The sequence below is a fragment of the Tachysurus fulvidraco genome, chromosome 7, assembly GCF_022655615.1.
Source record: "Tachysurus fulvidraco isolate hzauxx_2018 chromosome 7, HZAU_PFXX_2.0, whole genome shotgun sequence".
Classification (NCBI taxonomy): domain Eukaryota; kingdom Metazoa; phylum Chordata; class Actinopteri; order Siluriformes; family Bagridae; genus Tachysurus; species Tachysurus fulvidraco.
In genome coordinates this window covers 4108170-4123611 of record NC_062524.1, presented here as the reverse complement: position 1 = coordinate 4123611, position 15442 = coordinate 4108170, and the positions used below count along the sequence as shown (strand labels likewise).

The following is a 15442-nucleotide window of genomic DNA, read 5'->3' as shown; positions in this document are numbered from 1 at the left end:
AGGTGTTATTTGTGTAGTAATAGCGTTTAGCTCAGGAGTTATTGACTCGGGAAACTCCAACCTGTGAATATGTGGCCAACTTCCTGCTCCTTCAGTTCTCTCCAGCGCTGGAAAGCTGATCCTATATTAACACGTCCTACTTCTTGCCTTATCGTAAGTCTTTCTTCTCTTTCTTTCTTTGTTTTTATCCTCCATGTCAATGTTAAAACCGCTTTCTGCTAATGTCACACATGCGCACTGAACACTCTCTCCGCCGCATATTGACAAGCCCCGCCCCTTTCTGCTCATTGGCTACACGTTTGTTTTGATTTTTGTTTATTATCAGCCCGACTCAATTTTCTGAAGCATTTCACAAAAATCGGTGACCCCGCCTTTAACGACTGTTAACAGAGAATGAGGGGCGCTTGCTGTTCGTGACTACGCATCAATACAGTGGCAAGGCATTCTGGGATTTGTATTATTAGCGGAGCATGCGGCTAGCCAGCTGTAATGCACATTCGATATGATCTCGCGGGCCAAATATAATTACACCGCGGGCCAAATTTGAGTTTGACACCCCTGATGTAGGACATTTTCAAAGATGCTGTGATTTATGGAACATGACATTTAATTGAATGTAGCACAATAATTTGAAATACATTTAATTTAGTTGGTTTAGTATTCTTTTGGTATTCACCTGTTCAAACTGGTGCTTATTACTGAGGCAAAATTTAATCTGGGGATAAAAATCATACCATTAAAATTAGATAGATAGATAGATAGATAGATAGATAGATAGATAGATAGATAGATAGATAGATAGATAGATAGATAGATAGATAGATAGATAGATAGATATGGTTCAGAAGTAAGATTTGTTATGCAGTATTGAACAGCAGCTCTATCCTGCCCTCTGCTGGAAAACAATCATTTCTCCATCAACTTCACTCGTGACTGTATTTTTTTTTTTTTTTTTACTATACAGCTTCAGAAAGAAATGAATGTGATTCAATCCCAATGAACACCTTTAGGTCGAACTGGAACTTCCGCAACATAACAATATTAGTGTCCGAGCTCACTAAACGTTAGTGCAGCTGAATGAACACAAATCCCCACAGCCACGCACCACGAGAAGAGAAGAGAAGAGAAGAGAAAAGAGGAGAGGAGAAGAGAAGGGATGAGATAAGAAAAGAGGAGATGAGAAGAGGAGGAGAAGAGAAGAGAAGTGATAAGAAAAGAGGAGAAGAGAAGAAAAGAGAAGAGAAGACAAGAGAAGAGATGAGAAAAGAGGAGAAGAGAAGAGAAGAGAAAATAAGAGATGAGATGAGAAGAGATGAGATGAATTGAGATCAGCTTATTGTAACAAATCTGTAATGGGACATTCAACAAGCATATATGGCTGTGAAGGTTAGGGGTGCACAAACTTTTGCCCATACACTTTAATTTGATTGACACATGCATGAAGTGCACCATGAAGTTCACATTTTTAGTTTAAACCCAATGTTTTCTCTGTGTTATAAACCTCTGTATTATAAATGCAGCCAGTTTATTAAAAGCTTTATTAACTTATCTTAAACAGCAGCTTCATGTATAGAGTGCATTAGAAAGTCAGAACTGGTCTCAGTGATCAGTGTTGTATAACTCGGTTATATATACATATAAGTAATCGGATCAGACAAACAGATCGGATTTTGTTTTTCCTCTGTGAAGGATTAATCCCATAATCCCAATGCTATCACTTTTACTGCCTCTCAACACTGAATATTACACACAAACTTCCATCACACCTCCATTAGCTAACCTACTTATTCACCATGGTGTGTCTGTGTGTGTGTGTGTGTGTGTGTGTGTGTGTGTGTGTCTGTGTGTGTGTGTGTGTCTGTGTGTGTGTATACTGATGTGCCATCATTACTGTTACCTATTCATCAGCTAACCTTTCAGTGGCCCCATTGCAAGCTGTATAACAGACAGTGTTTTGATGGTTCAAGCCAAAACCCTACATACATGCATTTGTTACAGGTTGCTACGTTTCTTTGCTAATCCCGTGTCTTGCATATGTATTCACCCCCCTGAACTTTTCCACATTTTGTACTGTTACAAATTGGAACTAAATTGGATGTAGGTCTGATTTTATACCATGAACCTACAGAAAATATTTATGTTCCTTTAATAGTGAAGTCCAGGAATTCAATAGTATGCAAAAAAGAAATAAAAATCAAATCAGTGCAAGTGTCATGTGATTTCAATAATAATAATAATAATAATAATAATAATAATAATAATAATAATAATAATAATAATAATAATAATAATTATTATTATTATTATTATTATTATTATTATTATAATACAGATGTTCCTGTAAAACCTGAGATTTACCTAGAAGCTATCGGAACAAGTCCGGGACAAAGTTTAGCAAAGGAGATCGCTGAACATCCAGCAGGTTCTCTTATCTCTGTACAGGACACGTGGAGCTCTTTTTTTTTACATTACAGCAGTGATTTTTACATCACAAAAGTGATTACAATGTTATAGCAGCAGTATTTATGTTACAGCAGTGATTTTTATGTTATGGCAGCAATATGTACCTAATCGCAGTGATTTACCTTCTAAATGTGATTTAAACATTATACCAGCAAGTTTCATGCTATAGCAGTGATCTTTGTTTAATAGCATAATTTTCATGCTAAAGCGGTGCTTTTTACATTATAACAGCAATTTTCATGCTATTTTTATGCTAGAGCAGTAATAAATTATTTCAAATTATCACCACGATTTTAATGCTATAATAGTGTTTGTATGCTAGTGCAGTAATTGTTTTTACAACACAGCTGTGATTTTTTTTATTAGAGCAGTGATTTCTTTGTTATAGTAGTGATTTTCCAAGTTAGAGCAGTATTTCTTTTACATTATAACTGTGATTTTTACATTGTTACAGTGATTTTAATGTTAGAGCAATGATATTTATAGCAACAATAACCCGTCCCTCACATGTCAGGAAACGTTACAGCTTCACTTGCTACAACGTACTGACACCGGAGACTCCTTCCATAAACATCATGTCATGATATCACAGAAAACAACAAACTTAATAAATCAGCTGCCTTTATAAAGACCTAACATTTTAAAAGAATATATCAATAAACTAGACTCATTTTTTTGTAACTACTGTATTACATTTATAGTGATTAATAGCAACGATAAAATCATAAAATTTTTTTTTAAATGTTTAATGAAAGGTACTTAATTAGAAACCAATCATTAAAACAGCAGTGTGTAACTCTATAAAGTCATCTAAAGCTTTATTATTAGCTTGTTTATTAGAGATGATATTTTACACATAATGTATGTATGTTTATTAGGTTTCCTACATGGTCTGAAGGTTGTCACAGCGTCATGGAAAAACGTCAGATGCACAAACACCTGAAAGCGTATTAACGTGTACCAATGAAATAACTATTCATAACAACAAGAAAAAACATCATAGAAAGTTATTGGGCCGGATGTTCGTGTGGAAGATGTGAGGTGTCTCATGTCGATGCATTAAGCATGTAGAGATCAGGTATAAAAATTGGACCTGCTAGCAGGAGGGAAATCATTGTCTGAAAGTCGGCGTCTGATTTTTCAGTGAAAATTCGAACCAAGTTTCTTCAGAGAGATTCTAAAATGGCTCGAGGTAAGGCTCTGACCTGGTGTTACATTACGACTGTGATGTTACAGTGAGGAACTTTTATTGATGTTTTTGTTTTATAAGATTACTATTAGATTTTCAAATTACTTTCTGTATAAAATCCACCACTAGACATGTTTTATTTTGTGCCTAATTTCAGAATTATCCTTGTAGATGTATCCTCACAGTACACACACACACACACACACACACACACACACACACACACACACACACACACACACACATACTGTATATGCATTATATAATGTATGCTACTCTCCTGCTGTTCTTCCTCTTCCACAGTGTTAGTGTTGCTCTCTGTGGTGTTGGTGAGTTTGTTCTTTAGCCAAGGCGCGACATTCGAGAACCAGAGGCTCTTCAACAACGCCGTCATCCGTGTGCAACACCTTCATCAGCTGGCTGCCAAGATGATGGATGACTTTGTAAGCTGACTTTACATCATTTACAGATGTTTAGTTTACTGAAGTATGCTTTAGCTAACATGGTTGCTGTGTTGCAAATATAAAGGAGGAAGCTCTGTTACCTGATGAACGCAAACAGCTCAGCAAGATCTTCCCCCTGAGTTTCTGCAACTCGGACTCCATCGAAGCTCCGGCAGGCAAAGACGAGACCCAGAAAAGCTCTGTGAGTCACAAAACTGCCTCAAGAATTCATGCGATTTTAATATATATATATTTAAAGATATTTGTTATTGTGATAACGAATTTGGTGATTTAATGATCATTAGCTGTGACACAAATGATTTAAAGGAGCAATATGTAATATTTAAAAGTGCTTCAATACACAAAATTTAATCATGTCAAAGATGCTTTAAAATGGTAAAAAAAATGTAATAAAATAGTTGTTTTACCGTTTTTACAGTTTCTTTGATTAAGGCTTCTACTTAATTAATTACCCAATAAAATATCCCCCCCCCCCCAACATTTAAATGTTTCTTAAAAGAAACAACTAAAAAACATTACTTTTTCTGAATTTTATAAGAGTAGCCCTGCAATGCAAGGTATCTATTTTAAAGTTTCAGTTAACATTTTTCTGGCCCAGAAAAGACAGCTTAAGAGTCAAACGTGTCTAGCTAGTAGTTGATGTTTTCATTGCTCTCTTAGCATGATGAATATTGTGATTTATGTGCTACAGTCTCATGCTAAAGATCGTTTATAAGCAAACATGAGCATCGGAGAGAAGAATACTGCTTTGCATCTCTGTGAACTTTAAACGAGTCTGTTTTTTAACCAGGTGCTGAAGCTACTGCACACTTCCTACCGTCTGATCGAGTCATGGGAGTTCCCCAGCAAGAACCTCGGCAACCCTAACCATATCTCTGAGAAGCTGGCTGACCTGAAGATGGGCATCGGCGTGCTTATCGAGGTGAGCACGAGCGCCACAGATCAGACACCGAGTCACTGCAATGTGTGCAGGGAGAACAGAAGAGTTAATAGAATGTGTTAGTTAACATGTATGAGTTTAACTAATACATGCTCTGGTGCTCTGGGTGGCTCAGAACTTGCGATGGTGGGGTTTCAGGGGTTTAAGCGACTTTTTTTTTTTAAGTACAAGACTTAGCAGTACAAGAAACCCGTCAGTTCATTCAGCTATATGCGGTTTTAAAACTTAAAACTAATCAGAATAGTAGCTATTTATTTACTGTTGGTAGAATCTGACCGTTCATTCATTCAATGGAAAAGTTGGTAAGGTAATAATAATGTAACTGTTCTGCCAAATTGGGGCACGGTGGCTTAGTGGTTAGCACGTTCGCCTCACACTTCCAGGGTCGGGGGTTCGATTCCCGCCTCCGCCTTGTGTGTGTGTAGTTTGCATGTTCTCCCCGTGCCTCGGGGGTTTCCTCCGGGTACTCCGGTTTCCTCCCCTGGTCCAAAGACATGCATGGTAGGTTGATTGGCATCTCTGGGAAATTGTCCATAGTGTGTGAGTGAATGAGAGTGTGTGTGCCCTGCGATGGGTTGGCACTACGTTCAGGGTGTATCCTGCCTTGATGCCCCATGATGCCTGATGCTCCCTGTGCCCCGAGAAGTTCGGTTAAGCGGTAGAAAATAAATGAATGTATGTTCTGCCAAATTTAAGTTTGAATGTCTCTTTGTAAGTTTGCAGTTCTGATCAATTGAAATAATTTTAATCATTAAAATGTAAATGTTTACACCATATGTCGTAGTCTCAGGAGGATAAACTCCTCATACCTTCCAGCCCTATTAACGTCCCCGGCTCAGACCCGGAGCTCTGCTCCTTTAAACTTGAGTGAAATTTAAACAGTAACAATTATTAGTATTATTTAGATCATTTTCTCCAGTATTGTAGTTTTTATATAGCGCAGGTTGGATTTATTTAACTCCTACATGTTAATAAACACAATAACCAACAGACGTACTTAAGGTGGTCGTTATTTATGATCAATTCATGTATTGTTATTATAAAGTGTTTCAGTTATGCAGTATGATAAAGTTTAGTGAAAATTGTCTAGTTTTATTGTAGCAAGGCTTATAAAGTCACTCTGCTCACTCCATAGGGATGTCTGGACGGACAGACCAGCATGGACGAGAACGACGCTCTGGCTCCGCCATTCGAGGATTTCTACCAGACCTTGAGCGAGGGAAACCTGAGGAAGAGCTTCCGTCTGCTGTCCTGCTTCAAGAAGGACATGCACAAGGTGGAGACCTATCTAAGCGTGGCCAAGTGCAGGAGATCCCTGGATTCCAACTGCACTTTGTAGAATGAGAGAGAGAGAGAGAGAGAGAGAGAGAGAGAGAGAGAGAGAGAGAGATTGATTGATTGACTAGTCACAGTCTGGGATCTCTCCAGGCATGACTATCATCTTTCTTTCTTTCTTTCTTTCCTTTTGTTTCTTTGGGTTTAATTTCTGTCTTTATGTATTTATTCTCCTCCATTCACCTGTTTAACAGATTTCTCCATCTCAGCAACCTTAAGGATGTAACATATGGGACCAGTTTCACGATGGTGCTATGCAAATTCAGCTTTATATCAAATAACGAATAAGAAAATGGATTAAACGTAATTAATTTAGAAATGGACGAGGACGCTCCTGGCTAATGAATGTAAAATATTCAGAGGGTATATTTTCCTATCAAAGTCTATACTCTTCTAATTTTAATTATGGCCTATTTCTGTGTGAAGCTTTGACTGTCTCTGTGTGAAAATCTCTCTCATTGCTTTTTTGTGGATTTCCAATAAACCTAATCCCTGCATTATGATCTGATTATTTCTGGTCCCTCTGCTGTGAAGTAGAGGTCTTCACGGGTCCAATTAGATCCGAAAACCCGAGGTCCGACCCGAGACCCGAGTTGGTTCGGGTCTAAAAGTTTCACGTGTACCTCTGACACGGGTCGGGTATAATAATAGTGGCATGCTATATCTAAATAATATTCAGATAACATACAATCTACTTTAATAAATAAAACCCTCTGATGCTAGAGGGAGATACAGAAGGTATGTTTTCTAATCAAGTGTTTGTGTGAAAATCTCACATGTACACAAAGATAAACAGAACACACACACACACACACACACACACACACACACACACATTTGCGTTTAATGATGCTACGTAAACCCACATAAGATGGACTACTTTATTCTTTAATGCTGTAACCAGTTACGCATATTTCTACACATTTACCTTCGTACACAATAATCACTTAAAAAAAAAAGAGGAGAAAAAAAAGCACAAGACAATGTCACATGCTTCTCAAGTAAACACTAGTGAAATTATAACCAGTAATAAATACACACACGCGCACGCACGCACACTCTCGACGCTCAGGCGAGTTTTTAGTACCAAAACATTAAGTCGTAAAGAAACAATAAATACAACACAACACTGGTGGCTGTTAGAACGTAACATCTTTAAAAATAGTCACTCCTTAATTCACACTGCGTCATAAATAATCTGCTCTAACTGCAAAAAATCACACAATGCCTTTAAATCTGAACAAGGAGCCCCGGCATCTCACGTGTAGCGTACCATCTGAATAATTATGCACCTTTTCGATGACATCAGAACTGATCTATTGAAGCATCTGGGTCTAGTTTCTCCCAAGTACCTGTGTGTGTTTAAAAAGTTCTCGCATACTGGAGGGATCTCCTACGGTTTTGTCTCCCATTCTGCCTGGGGTGTATCCCAAACCCTTTCCCTCACCAGGGAAAGGCCAAATAACAAACCTATTTGGCAGACGCAAAGTCATACGAGTGAGGCGTAATTCAATCCAAGCTTACAGCTGAACAGTTAAGGGGTTAATGGTCTCGCTCCGGGGTCCCGACAGTGGCTCTAGAGATTTGAAATCAAAACCATCCGGTCACTTAACCAATGAACGACCACTTTAACCAACTTAAGCTAAACCAGAGGCGGGAAACTGCACAGTGGAGGGGAGACAGCGGCACCAGAACTGCGTCATCTGAAGTTCGTGGAAAGATCACGGGTAAAGGCAGGTGTCCAAAAACATTCAGACCTTCCCTTGCTAGGGAGCGCGAGTAAGCGAAGGCAAAGCGGGTTGAACTGAGGATTAACAAAGCAAAAGAGAATCGTCGTCGCTGGTTTCTGTTCTAGCCGTGGCCTCTAAGCAGGCGTCGGGAATCTGAGCCGTGTGAACCATCCCGCAGTGTTCGCAGGGCCCGTCCCTTATCGCTGGCCTGCCTCGAAGAGAGGGAGCGGCGGAGGGTGCATCTGAGGTGTCGGTTAGAGGAACGAGGAGCTCGACATCTTCGTCCTCATCTTCTTCGCCCGCCATTCCGTTCTGCATCTGCCTGAGAGGGCTTCGGTTCTGCTGCGTGAATCGGGAACCGAGGGACATACGGACCCAGCGCAAACCACGTGCCACGAACGAACCGCGCTCGTTCGGAAGAGGAACTACTATTTCATCGCTCTCGGCAACAGCCTGTGGGGCGGTGCTCGCGGAAACAGAAACAATTGTGGCGGCGGGAGGGGTCTTGTGAGGCAGAAGAGATGCCGATGCTCCGCCCACTGCACCCTGCTGCTCACTCTCCGAATCGTCAGAGTCCAGGCGCTCAGAAATGTGGGCGGAGCTTCCAACGCCATTAGCCCCGATTCCTGTATCTGACTCCACCCCTGTGCCAGAGGACACCAGCGCTAATGAGGCGGAATGGCGAGAGCGCGTGAAGTTGAAAAGCCGGCGCCAGACGTTACCGTGGCGACCAGAGGAGGGGAGGCGGATGGAGGTGAAGCCGAGCTGAGAGCGAACGGCCAGCCTGAGATTCTCCAACACGGAAGCCTGGGGGAGACAAGAAACATTTAAAAGAATTAATAAAAGACTTTTTGGGTTCAAGTACATTTTTAGGCAAAAGCTAAAAAAAAATTATATATATATAAAAAAAACTCCTTTTAAATTTAAATACCAGGCTAAAACAAAGAGAAGTTTTAATAAACAACGACTTTAAGACATTATTTTTGCAACAAGAAAGTAGTAAAACACAGTCGTCTCACCTGGTTGCCAGAGCAGACTGGGAAATCCTCCACAGGGGGGATTAAACCCTGAGCAATTAGCTGGCCATAAGAGGGCGGAGCTTCTCTCCGCAGTAACTCTGCCTCAACTCTGGACAACTGAGTCTCAAACGACCTGAAACAAAAGAAAGAAAGTAATAAATAAGTTAGGAAAACTTTTTAAAAATCTAAATGACCATAAATAAATTAATAAAGCTGTGCTTATATACACAATGTAGATTGTCGTTTCCGATTTATTTTACCGACCTGCGCTCGAAGCTCCTGAGAGAGTAGAGTTTGCAGGTGCAGCCGAGTGCGATGACGAGCAGCAGGCCACACACCAGGCTTCCGATAACCGCGGCGGCAATGACGCGTGTTGGCACGGCGACAGGGCACGCGTCTTCATCGCTGGCGTCGCCGCAGTCGTCCTGTGCGTCACACACCCAGCTCTCGAACACGCAGCGGCCGTTCCTGCAGTGGAAGTTCCCAGGCTGGCAGAAAGCACAGTTCTTCTCGTCCGAGCCATTGGGGCAACGGTTCTGATAGTTGCAGCGGTCAGATCGCGGGTAACACGCACCGTTTCTCGAGCACGGGAACTCGTCTTCACCGCATCCGCTGCAGTTCAGCTCGTCTCTGCCATTAGCACAGTGCCAGTATCCGTCGCAGCGCTGCTGTTCAGTGTAACACCCCCAGTTTCCTCCACACGGCATCTCCCAGGGCAAACAAAACCCTTCCACCTGATACGTAGCGTTAAATCCTCTCGCTGTGTTGATCTTATCTGAGTAAAAGTGCACGCGGAGCTGCCCTGATGACGAAATGATAGTAACGACAGAAGTGCGTGAATCGAGGGCGGTCAGAACCCTAAGGAGGCGTCTAGGCTCTGCCTCCAAGCCGTCGTACACTTTAACAAAATCTCCATAGTAACCAGTTCCGTCTAGTTTGAAGTCCAGGAAGCGCAGGACGACTCGGCGGCGGTCGCCTGTATCGATTAGCCACGTGCAGTCGCTTCCTGGAGGATAAAAATCCGGATAGTTCGGAGAATTAAAAGTCCCATAAAAGTTTTGCAGGCGGAGTTCAGAACACGCAGGGGTGACGCAGTCGATTTCGTCGCTCAGATCCTGGCAGTCGATGGCGCCGTCACAGCGGAGAGAGGAAGGGAGGCAGGTGAGGACTCGGGTGTAGCGCGACACGCAGGGGAACTGATCAAAAGAGCACGGCTGGAAGGAGAAGAAGGACGAAGAAGAGGAAGGAAGGATGGGGTGCATGCACAGATCCTCGTCTGAGTTGTCTCCACACTCGTCCATCGTGTTGCACCTCCATGACTGGGGGATGCACTTCCCGTTCATGCAGTGGAACTGCTCCGACTCGCAGCTCTCCTCCTCCGACTTACCTGAGGGGGAAACAATACAGAAATGCTGCTGTGGAAACAGGACTGAGGAATTCTTAGTGGTGATGAGAACATATTTCAGATGACACACCATGTATTATGAGCACTGTGTTTAAGGAAACAATCGGATACAGACTCTCTAAACGAGAACGGAGAAAATAAGGCAAAAAAATTAATCGATACTATATTTAAGAACAAACAAAATGTGGAATAACAAACAGCATCGTGACAACAAAAGACTCTTTATCTTTGAGTTTAGCTTTAAAGGCCAGGCTCGATATAACGGACTCTTCAGTAAATCACAATCAGCGGAGTCCTGGTTAAAAGATGCAGACAGCCGGATCTGACTAAACGCCTCAAGGCCATCGGGGTTGTTTATGGAGAGCAGAGAGCGATCGGTGCCTGCTCATCCACCGAGAAGGAAAAATCTTTAAAAACCAGCAAGCAGCCAGACAGATCGATAACATATAAACTTAAAGTCTTTACCGAACCACATGAACGTCGCTATTTACAGAACGAGCGGTTACCAAACTCGTCTTAGTGTAAAACCTAGACACGGATGTTAAAAAGGAAAAATAATGAAGAGGAAATCCGGAACAGAGGCGTATTTCGAGCAGGGATTTGTGAAGTGATTACGCGACACAGCCTGCCTCGTGCATCTTTCATCCGCCTGTTATAAATAGCAGTGTTTATTTTCTGCGCTACCTGTGATGTAAGACAGCCTGAAGCCTTTGCCAGTGAGCGTGTCGTCAGAGTGGAATTTAATCCACACGTGGTCCTGAGAGGAGATGTACGGAGCCGGGATGGACGAACCGCATGCTCTGTAACCGTCCAGGTTCTTGTAGGTGCCGATGGAGATCCAGTCCAAACCGCAGCGGTGTGAGCTCTGGATCTCAAAGTCCTGAAAACTGAAGAAAGAAAAGAAAAAAAAAAAAAAGAAATCGGATGAGCCGACAATTCTGTGCAGTGGCTCACTGACCGGGGGGCTTGCGAGTGACGGAGTTAATTTAGAGGAAATTCATCACGATAACGTGTGACATGTTACTATAGAAACGATCAGACACTAATATCAGTCCTGTTGCTAGAGAAAAGTGAATCAACCGGTTCAGTGAAGTGCTGCTCCTGGGCTCTTATAGTTGTTCACAGTCGCATAGCCACAGCAGCCCGTGTGGAAAGAAAAGTGTGTGCATTTCTGTCCGGTCTGGTTACCATGGATACCAAAAGAACCTCACCATCACTGAAGCTGATGCCCTTAAAGTGACCAATCACAAAAACAGAGTTGTGTAACATGATCTGTATCCTTATGTTGGAACCACTGTGCTGCTTCTTTACACACACACACACACACACACACACACACACACACACAAACACACACACACACTATAAAGTCTGACTATTATTGATTAAGCAATAATTTAAGTGTTATATGAAAGGTAAAACCCGGCGTTGCTGTTGTTCTGGTGATTATAGGTGTGTTCAGATGAAGCTCTTTATGACTGAGTGGGTTTACATGAACGTGATATTACAGGAACTGCTACTGATATACACATTAAAGAGCATTGAGTCATGGTGCAGGTGGAAGATGTGTTGGTGCTGTTATACTGTTACTGTCTGTGTGTGTGTGAGATAGTGTTTTATCAGAAATAGGCCCCCTAATGTACAGACACACCCCTATCACTATACATTCCGTTTCTGATAAGATGTAGTGTGTGTACTGTACTCTGTGTGTGTGTGTGTGTGTGTGTGTGTGTGTGTGTGTGTGTGTGTGTGTGTGTGTGTGTGTGTGAGAGAGAGAGAGGATGTACAAATAAAAAGTCAGACAGATATAGAGGGGGTGGACAGACAGATAGATAAGACAGATAGAGTTTTAGGTAGTGAGTATGTTTGAAACACTGATATTTCTGATAACAATTCTGTTACGCAGTGTGTGTGTGTGTGTGTGTGTGTGTGTGTACCTGATGGTGATGATTTCTCCAGGATTTGCTCGGATGTTCCAGCTGCAGTTGATACGTGACGGATACTCAAAAGGCCACCCAGGACTGGTGATCACACCGCTGGAGGCCCTGATCTGCTCTACAACGTCTCCACAGGCTACACACACACACACACCATATAGATCGTAACTTCCCTATTCACCAAAAATAACGACTCTAATTTGTAGACAGAAAGACAGACAGAACTCACCATTGGAGATACCGGACACGTACACATTCTCACCGTGCTGGGAGCAGACTGCTTTAGCTGGCAAAAAGAGTTAGAACAAAAATCATCATCATCATGAGGAGAGTCTCTCATGGAGCTCTGATATCTATATCAGGGGTTATGCTGCACTCAGGACTATTGGGGATCAGAACATTTCTGACGCAGACGTTTGTACTTTAGTAATGTAACAAATGTAATGTCATTACATAGATTTAACAATAAAAAAAAATAATTATCCTGATATTTAACGAGAATAAATGTTGATATATTTAATTTTTTTAATTGACATTCCAATAATTTTATTTATTTTGTTAAAAAAGTGTTTGTATAATGTCATTTTTTTACACCTGGTAATAAGTTTTTAATACAAATATTAATAAGAAAAATATTCGCTTAGTACAGATTTTTTTTTAAATACTTTGTGCAAATGACAAGGTTACAGATGAGGATCTAGTTGATCTTTAGAGATCTAATAGAGATAGAGAGGGCAAGAATTTGTGTGAGAGCGCAACAGAGAGCGAGAGAGAGAAAGAGCGAGAGAGAAAGAAAAAGAAAAATAGAGAGCAAGAGAGAGAGAGAGAGTAAGAGACAGAGAGAGCAAGAAAGAAAGAAAGAGTGCGCAAGAGAAAAAGAGCAAGAGAGATCAAGAGAAAAAGAGAGGAAGAAAGACAGAGAGATAAAGTACAATGGAGGTTCTTTGTTCCTGTTACTTCATCTTCAAGCTAGCTGTGTTTCTCCTCCGTGTCTGTCTGTCTGTCTGTCTGTCTGTCTGTCTGTCTGTCTCTCGCTCACACACACACACACACACTTGAACCCTTCTTTAACACTGGATGCTTCGGTACTCACTGAGGAAGACCACGCTGAGGATGAAGAGTGAATTAGTCCATGATGAAATCTTCTCCATGCCCCAAACCCTGGCCATAATAACGCTCTTGTGCCTCTAACACTTTTTACATTAATTTGTATTTATTTCAAATGAAATCTGACTCTCGGGTTTGAACTGATCAGAAACGTTAAATTACACTAAACATGACGCTAAGCTCCCACTTTACACTCGTGTAACATTACACCTGAGTAACTAAACACTAACATTAGCATTAATGCTAATCATAATAAATACATACATACATCAATATTTATAAACAATGTAACCTAAAGCTAACACATGCTAGGCTACTTTACCAAACAGACAACGGGTGCAACGATAAAATAGCTAACAGGACATTTCAGACGGAAAAAAACGTTAGTTATGTTAATAAACAAATAAATAAATAAACCAAAAAAATCCGTATTAAAGAGAATCCTGGTTAATTAGCTAACGATGCTAGGCTACAACCGCGTTAGCCGCAGAGCTACAAACAGAACAAACAAAAGAAATGAGCAGACAGCCGTGTAACATCCACACAATGAATTAAAAATATAACACTAAGCTGTCTTTAGATGTTAAGTTGTATATTTAGCCGTGTTTAGCTAACTAGTTAGACTAGCCTGCTGTTCCTTTTCTTCTCTCTGTACGATTCGCCTGCGAGGAGAAAGAAGCCGGGAAAAAGGGGAGAAAACAATATGCTTGGGTTTTAAATCAGAAGGAGTGTAAGCGCTGTTTTTACAAAAAAAAAACGGTCCGTCATTTGCGTTTCTGATCCAAACAAAGAGCCGGTGACATTGTCGGCTACGCGGCCCACACAACTGCGTGTTGTTACATACGGGACCTTCACCCTAAACGCGTCCCCATTCGCTCACCCCTACTCTTTCTTGTTCTTGTCGCAACTACGCCTCCTTACATCCGGGTACTTCACCCTGACGCGTCCCAATCCGTTCTCTCCTACTCTCCTGTTCTTGTCGCAGCTACGGCTTCTTACATCCGGGTACTTCAGCCTGAACGCGTCCCAATCCGTTCTCTCCTACTCTTTCCTATTCTTGTCACAGCTACGGCTCCTTACACCCGGGTACTTCAGCCTGGACGCGTCCCAATCCATACTCTCTTACTCTTTCGTGATCTTGTCGCAACTAAGGCTCTTTACATCCGTGTACTTCACTCTGGACGCATCCCAATCCGCTCACTTCTACTCTTTCGTGTTCTTGTTGCAATTAAAGTTCCTTACATCCGGGTACTTCAACCTGATCGCGTCCCAATCCGCTCATTCCTACCTTTTTTTTTTTTGCGTTCTTGTCACATCTAAAGCGCTTCACATCCGGGCGGGTACTTCAGCCGGGATGCGTCCCAATCCGTTTACTCCTACTCTATGGCGCTAAAATATAAAAATATAAAATATTTTGTTAAATACAATGAATTAAAAAAATTAAAATGTATTTAAAATATAATGACAGCAGATTTTAAACATTTGTAAAAAAAAAATGAAACAGTAGAAGATATTTTATTTTTTGCAATAGTATAAATTTGCATTAGCATTTAAATTGCGTATTAATTATGTGTATTTGCTTTTCAACCACAATGTGAAAAAAAAAATACTAGAAATCTGTCTTTGTAGTTCTCAATAATTACCACTAGAGGGCAGCAACTCTCTAAGTCTATATGGTTATTCGACTGCTATAACGTGTAGTTTGAACCTTCAGAACAAGTATGTCTGAGACGGAAGAAGGTGAACCTTAATATTTATAACATGGAGAGTACCAGAGATCGTCTTAAAGACTTTCCCTTATAAGTGTTCAGATGTAAGTTTGCTATGTTTGTTATGTATTTTAGGGATGTGGT

At 41.3% G+C, this 15442-nt stretch overlaps 2 protein-coding genes across 2 annotated transcripts; one reads left to right on the top strand and one right to left on the bottom strand.

Moving 5' to 3' along the window:
* The first annotated feature begins 3551 nt into the window (after positions 1-3551).
* On the top strand, positions 3552-6899 carry gh1 (growth hormone 1). The gene is made up of 5 exons (XM_027177856.2): positions 3552-3655; positions 3956-4095; positions 4181-4297; positions 4907-5038; positions 6192-6899. Exons 1-5 carry the CDS (start codon positions 3646-3648, stop codon positions 6393-6395), a joined length of 603 nt encoding a protein of 200 aa, XP_027033657.1. The 5' UTR covers positions 3552-3645; the 3' UTR covers positions 6396-6899.
* Positions 6900-7258: 359 nt separating this feature from the next.
* lrp12 (low density lipoprotein receptor-related protein 12) lies at positions 7259-14736 on the bottom strand. Its single transcript, XM_027177941.2, has 7 exons — positions 13576-14736; positions 12712-12768; positions 12483-12618; positions 11230-11432; positions 9405-10527; positions 9141-9273; positions 7259-8928 (listed from the first exon to the last, which is right to left on the bottom strand). Exons 1-7 carry the CDS (start codon positions 13649-13651, stop codon positions 8203-8205), a joined length of 2454 nt encoding a protein of 817 aa, XP_027033742.1. The 5' UTR covers positions 13652-14736; the 3' UTR covers positions 7259-8202.
* Positions 14737-15442: the final 706 nt, after the last annotated feature.

What these genes read in the sequence shown, in the direction of transcription:
- gh1 (XM_027177856.2), top strand. An exon ending in ACGAGACCCAGAAAAGCTCT is followed by an intron (nt 4,298 to 4,906) that starts GTGAGTCACAAA and finishes TTTTTTAACCAG; the next exon opens with GTGCTGAAGCTACTGCACAC. An exon ending in GCATCGGCGTGCTTATCGAG is followed by an intron (nt 5,039 to 6,191) that starts GTGAGCACGAGC and finishes CTCACTCCATAG; the next exon opens with GGATGTCTGGACGGACAGAC.
- lrp12 (XM_027177941.2), bottom strand. Translation starts at nt 13,651, where the DNA reads ATGGCCAGGGTTTGGGGCATGGAGAAGATTTCATCATGGACTAATTCA. An exon ending in CTCAGGAGCTTCGAGCGCAG is followed by an intron (nt 9,274 to 9,404) that starts GTCGGTAAAATA and finishes CTTTTGTTTCAG; the next exon opens with GTCGTTTGAGACTCAGTTGT. An exon ending in CAGTCTGCTCTGGCAACCAG is followed by an intron (nt 8,929 to 9,140) that starts GTGAGACGACTG and finishes TGTCTCCCCCAG; the next exon opens with GCTTCCGTGTTGGAGAATCT.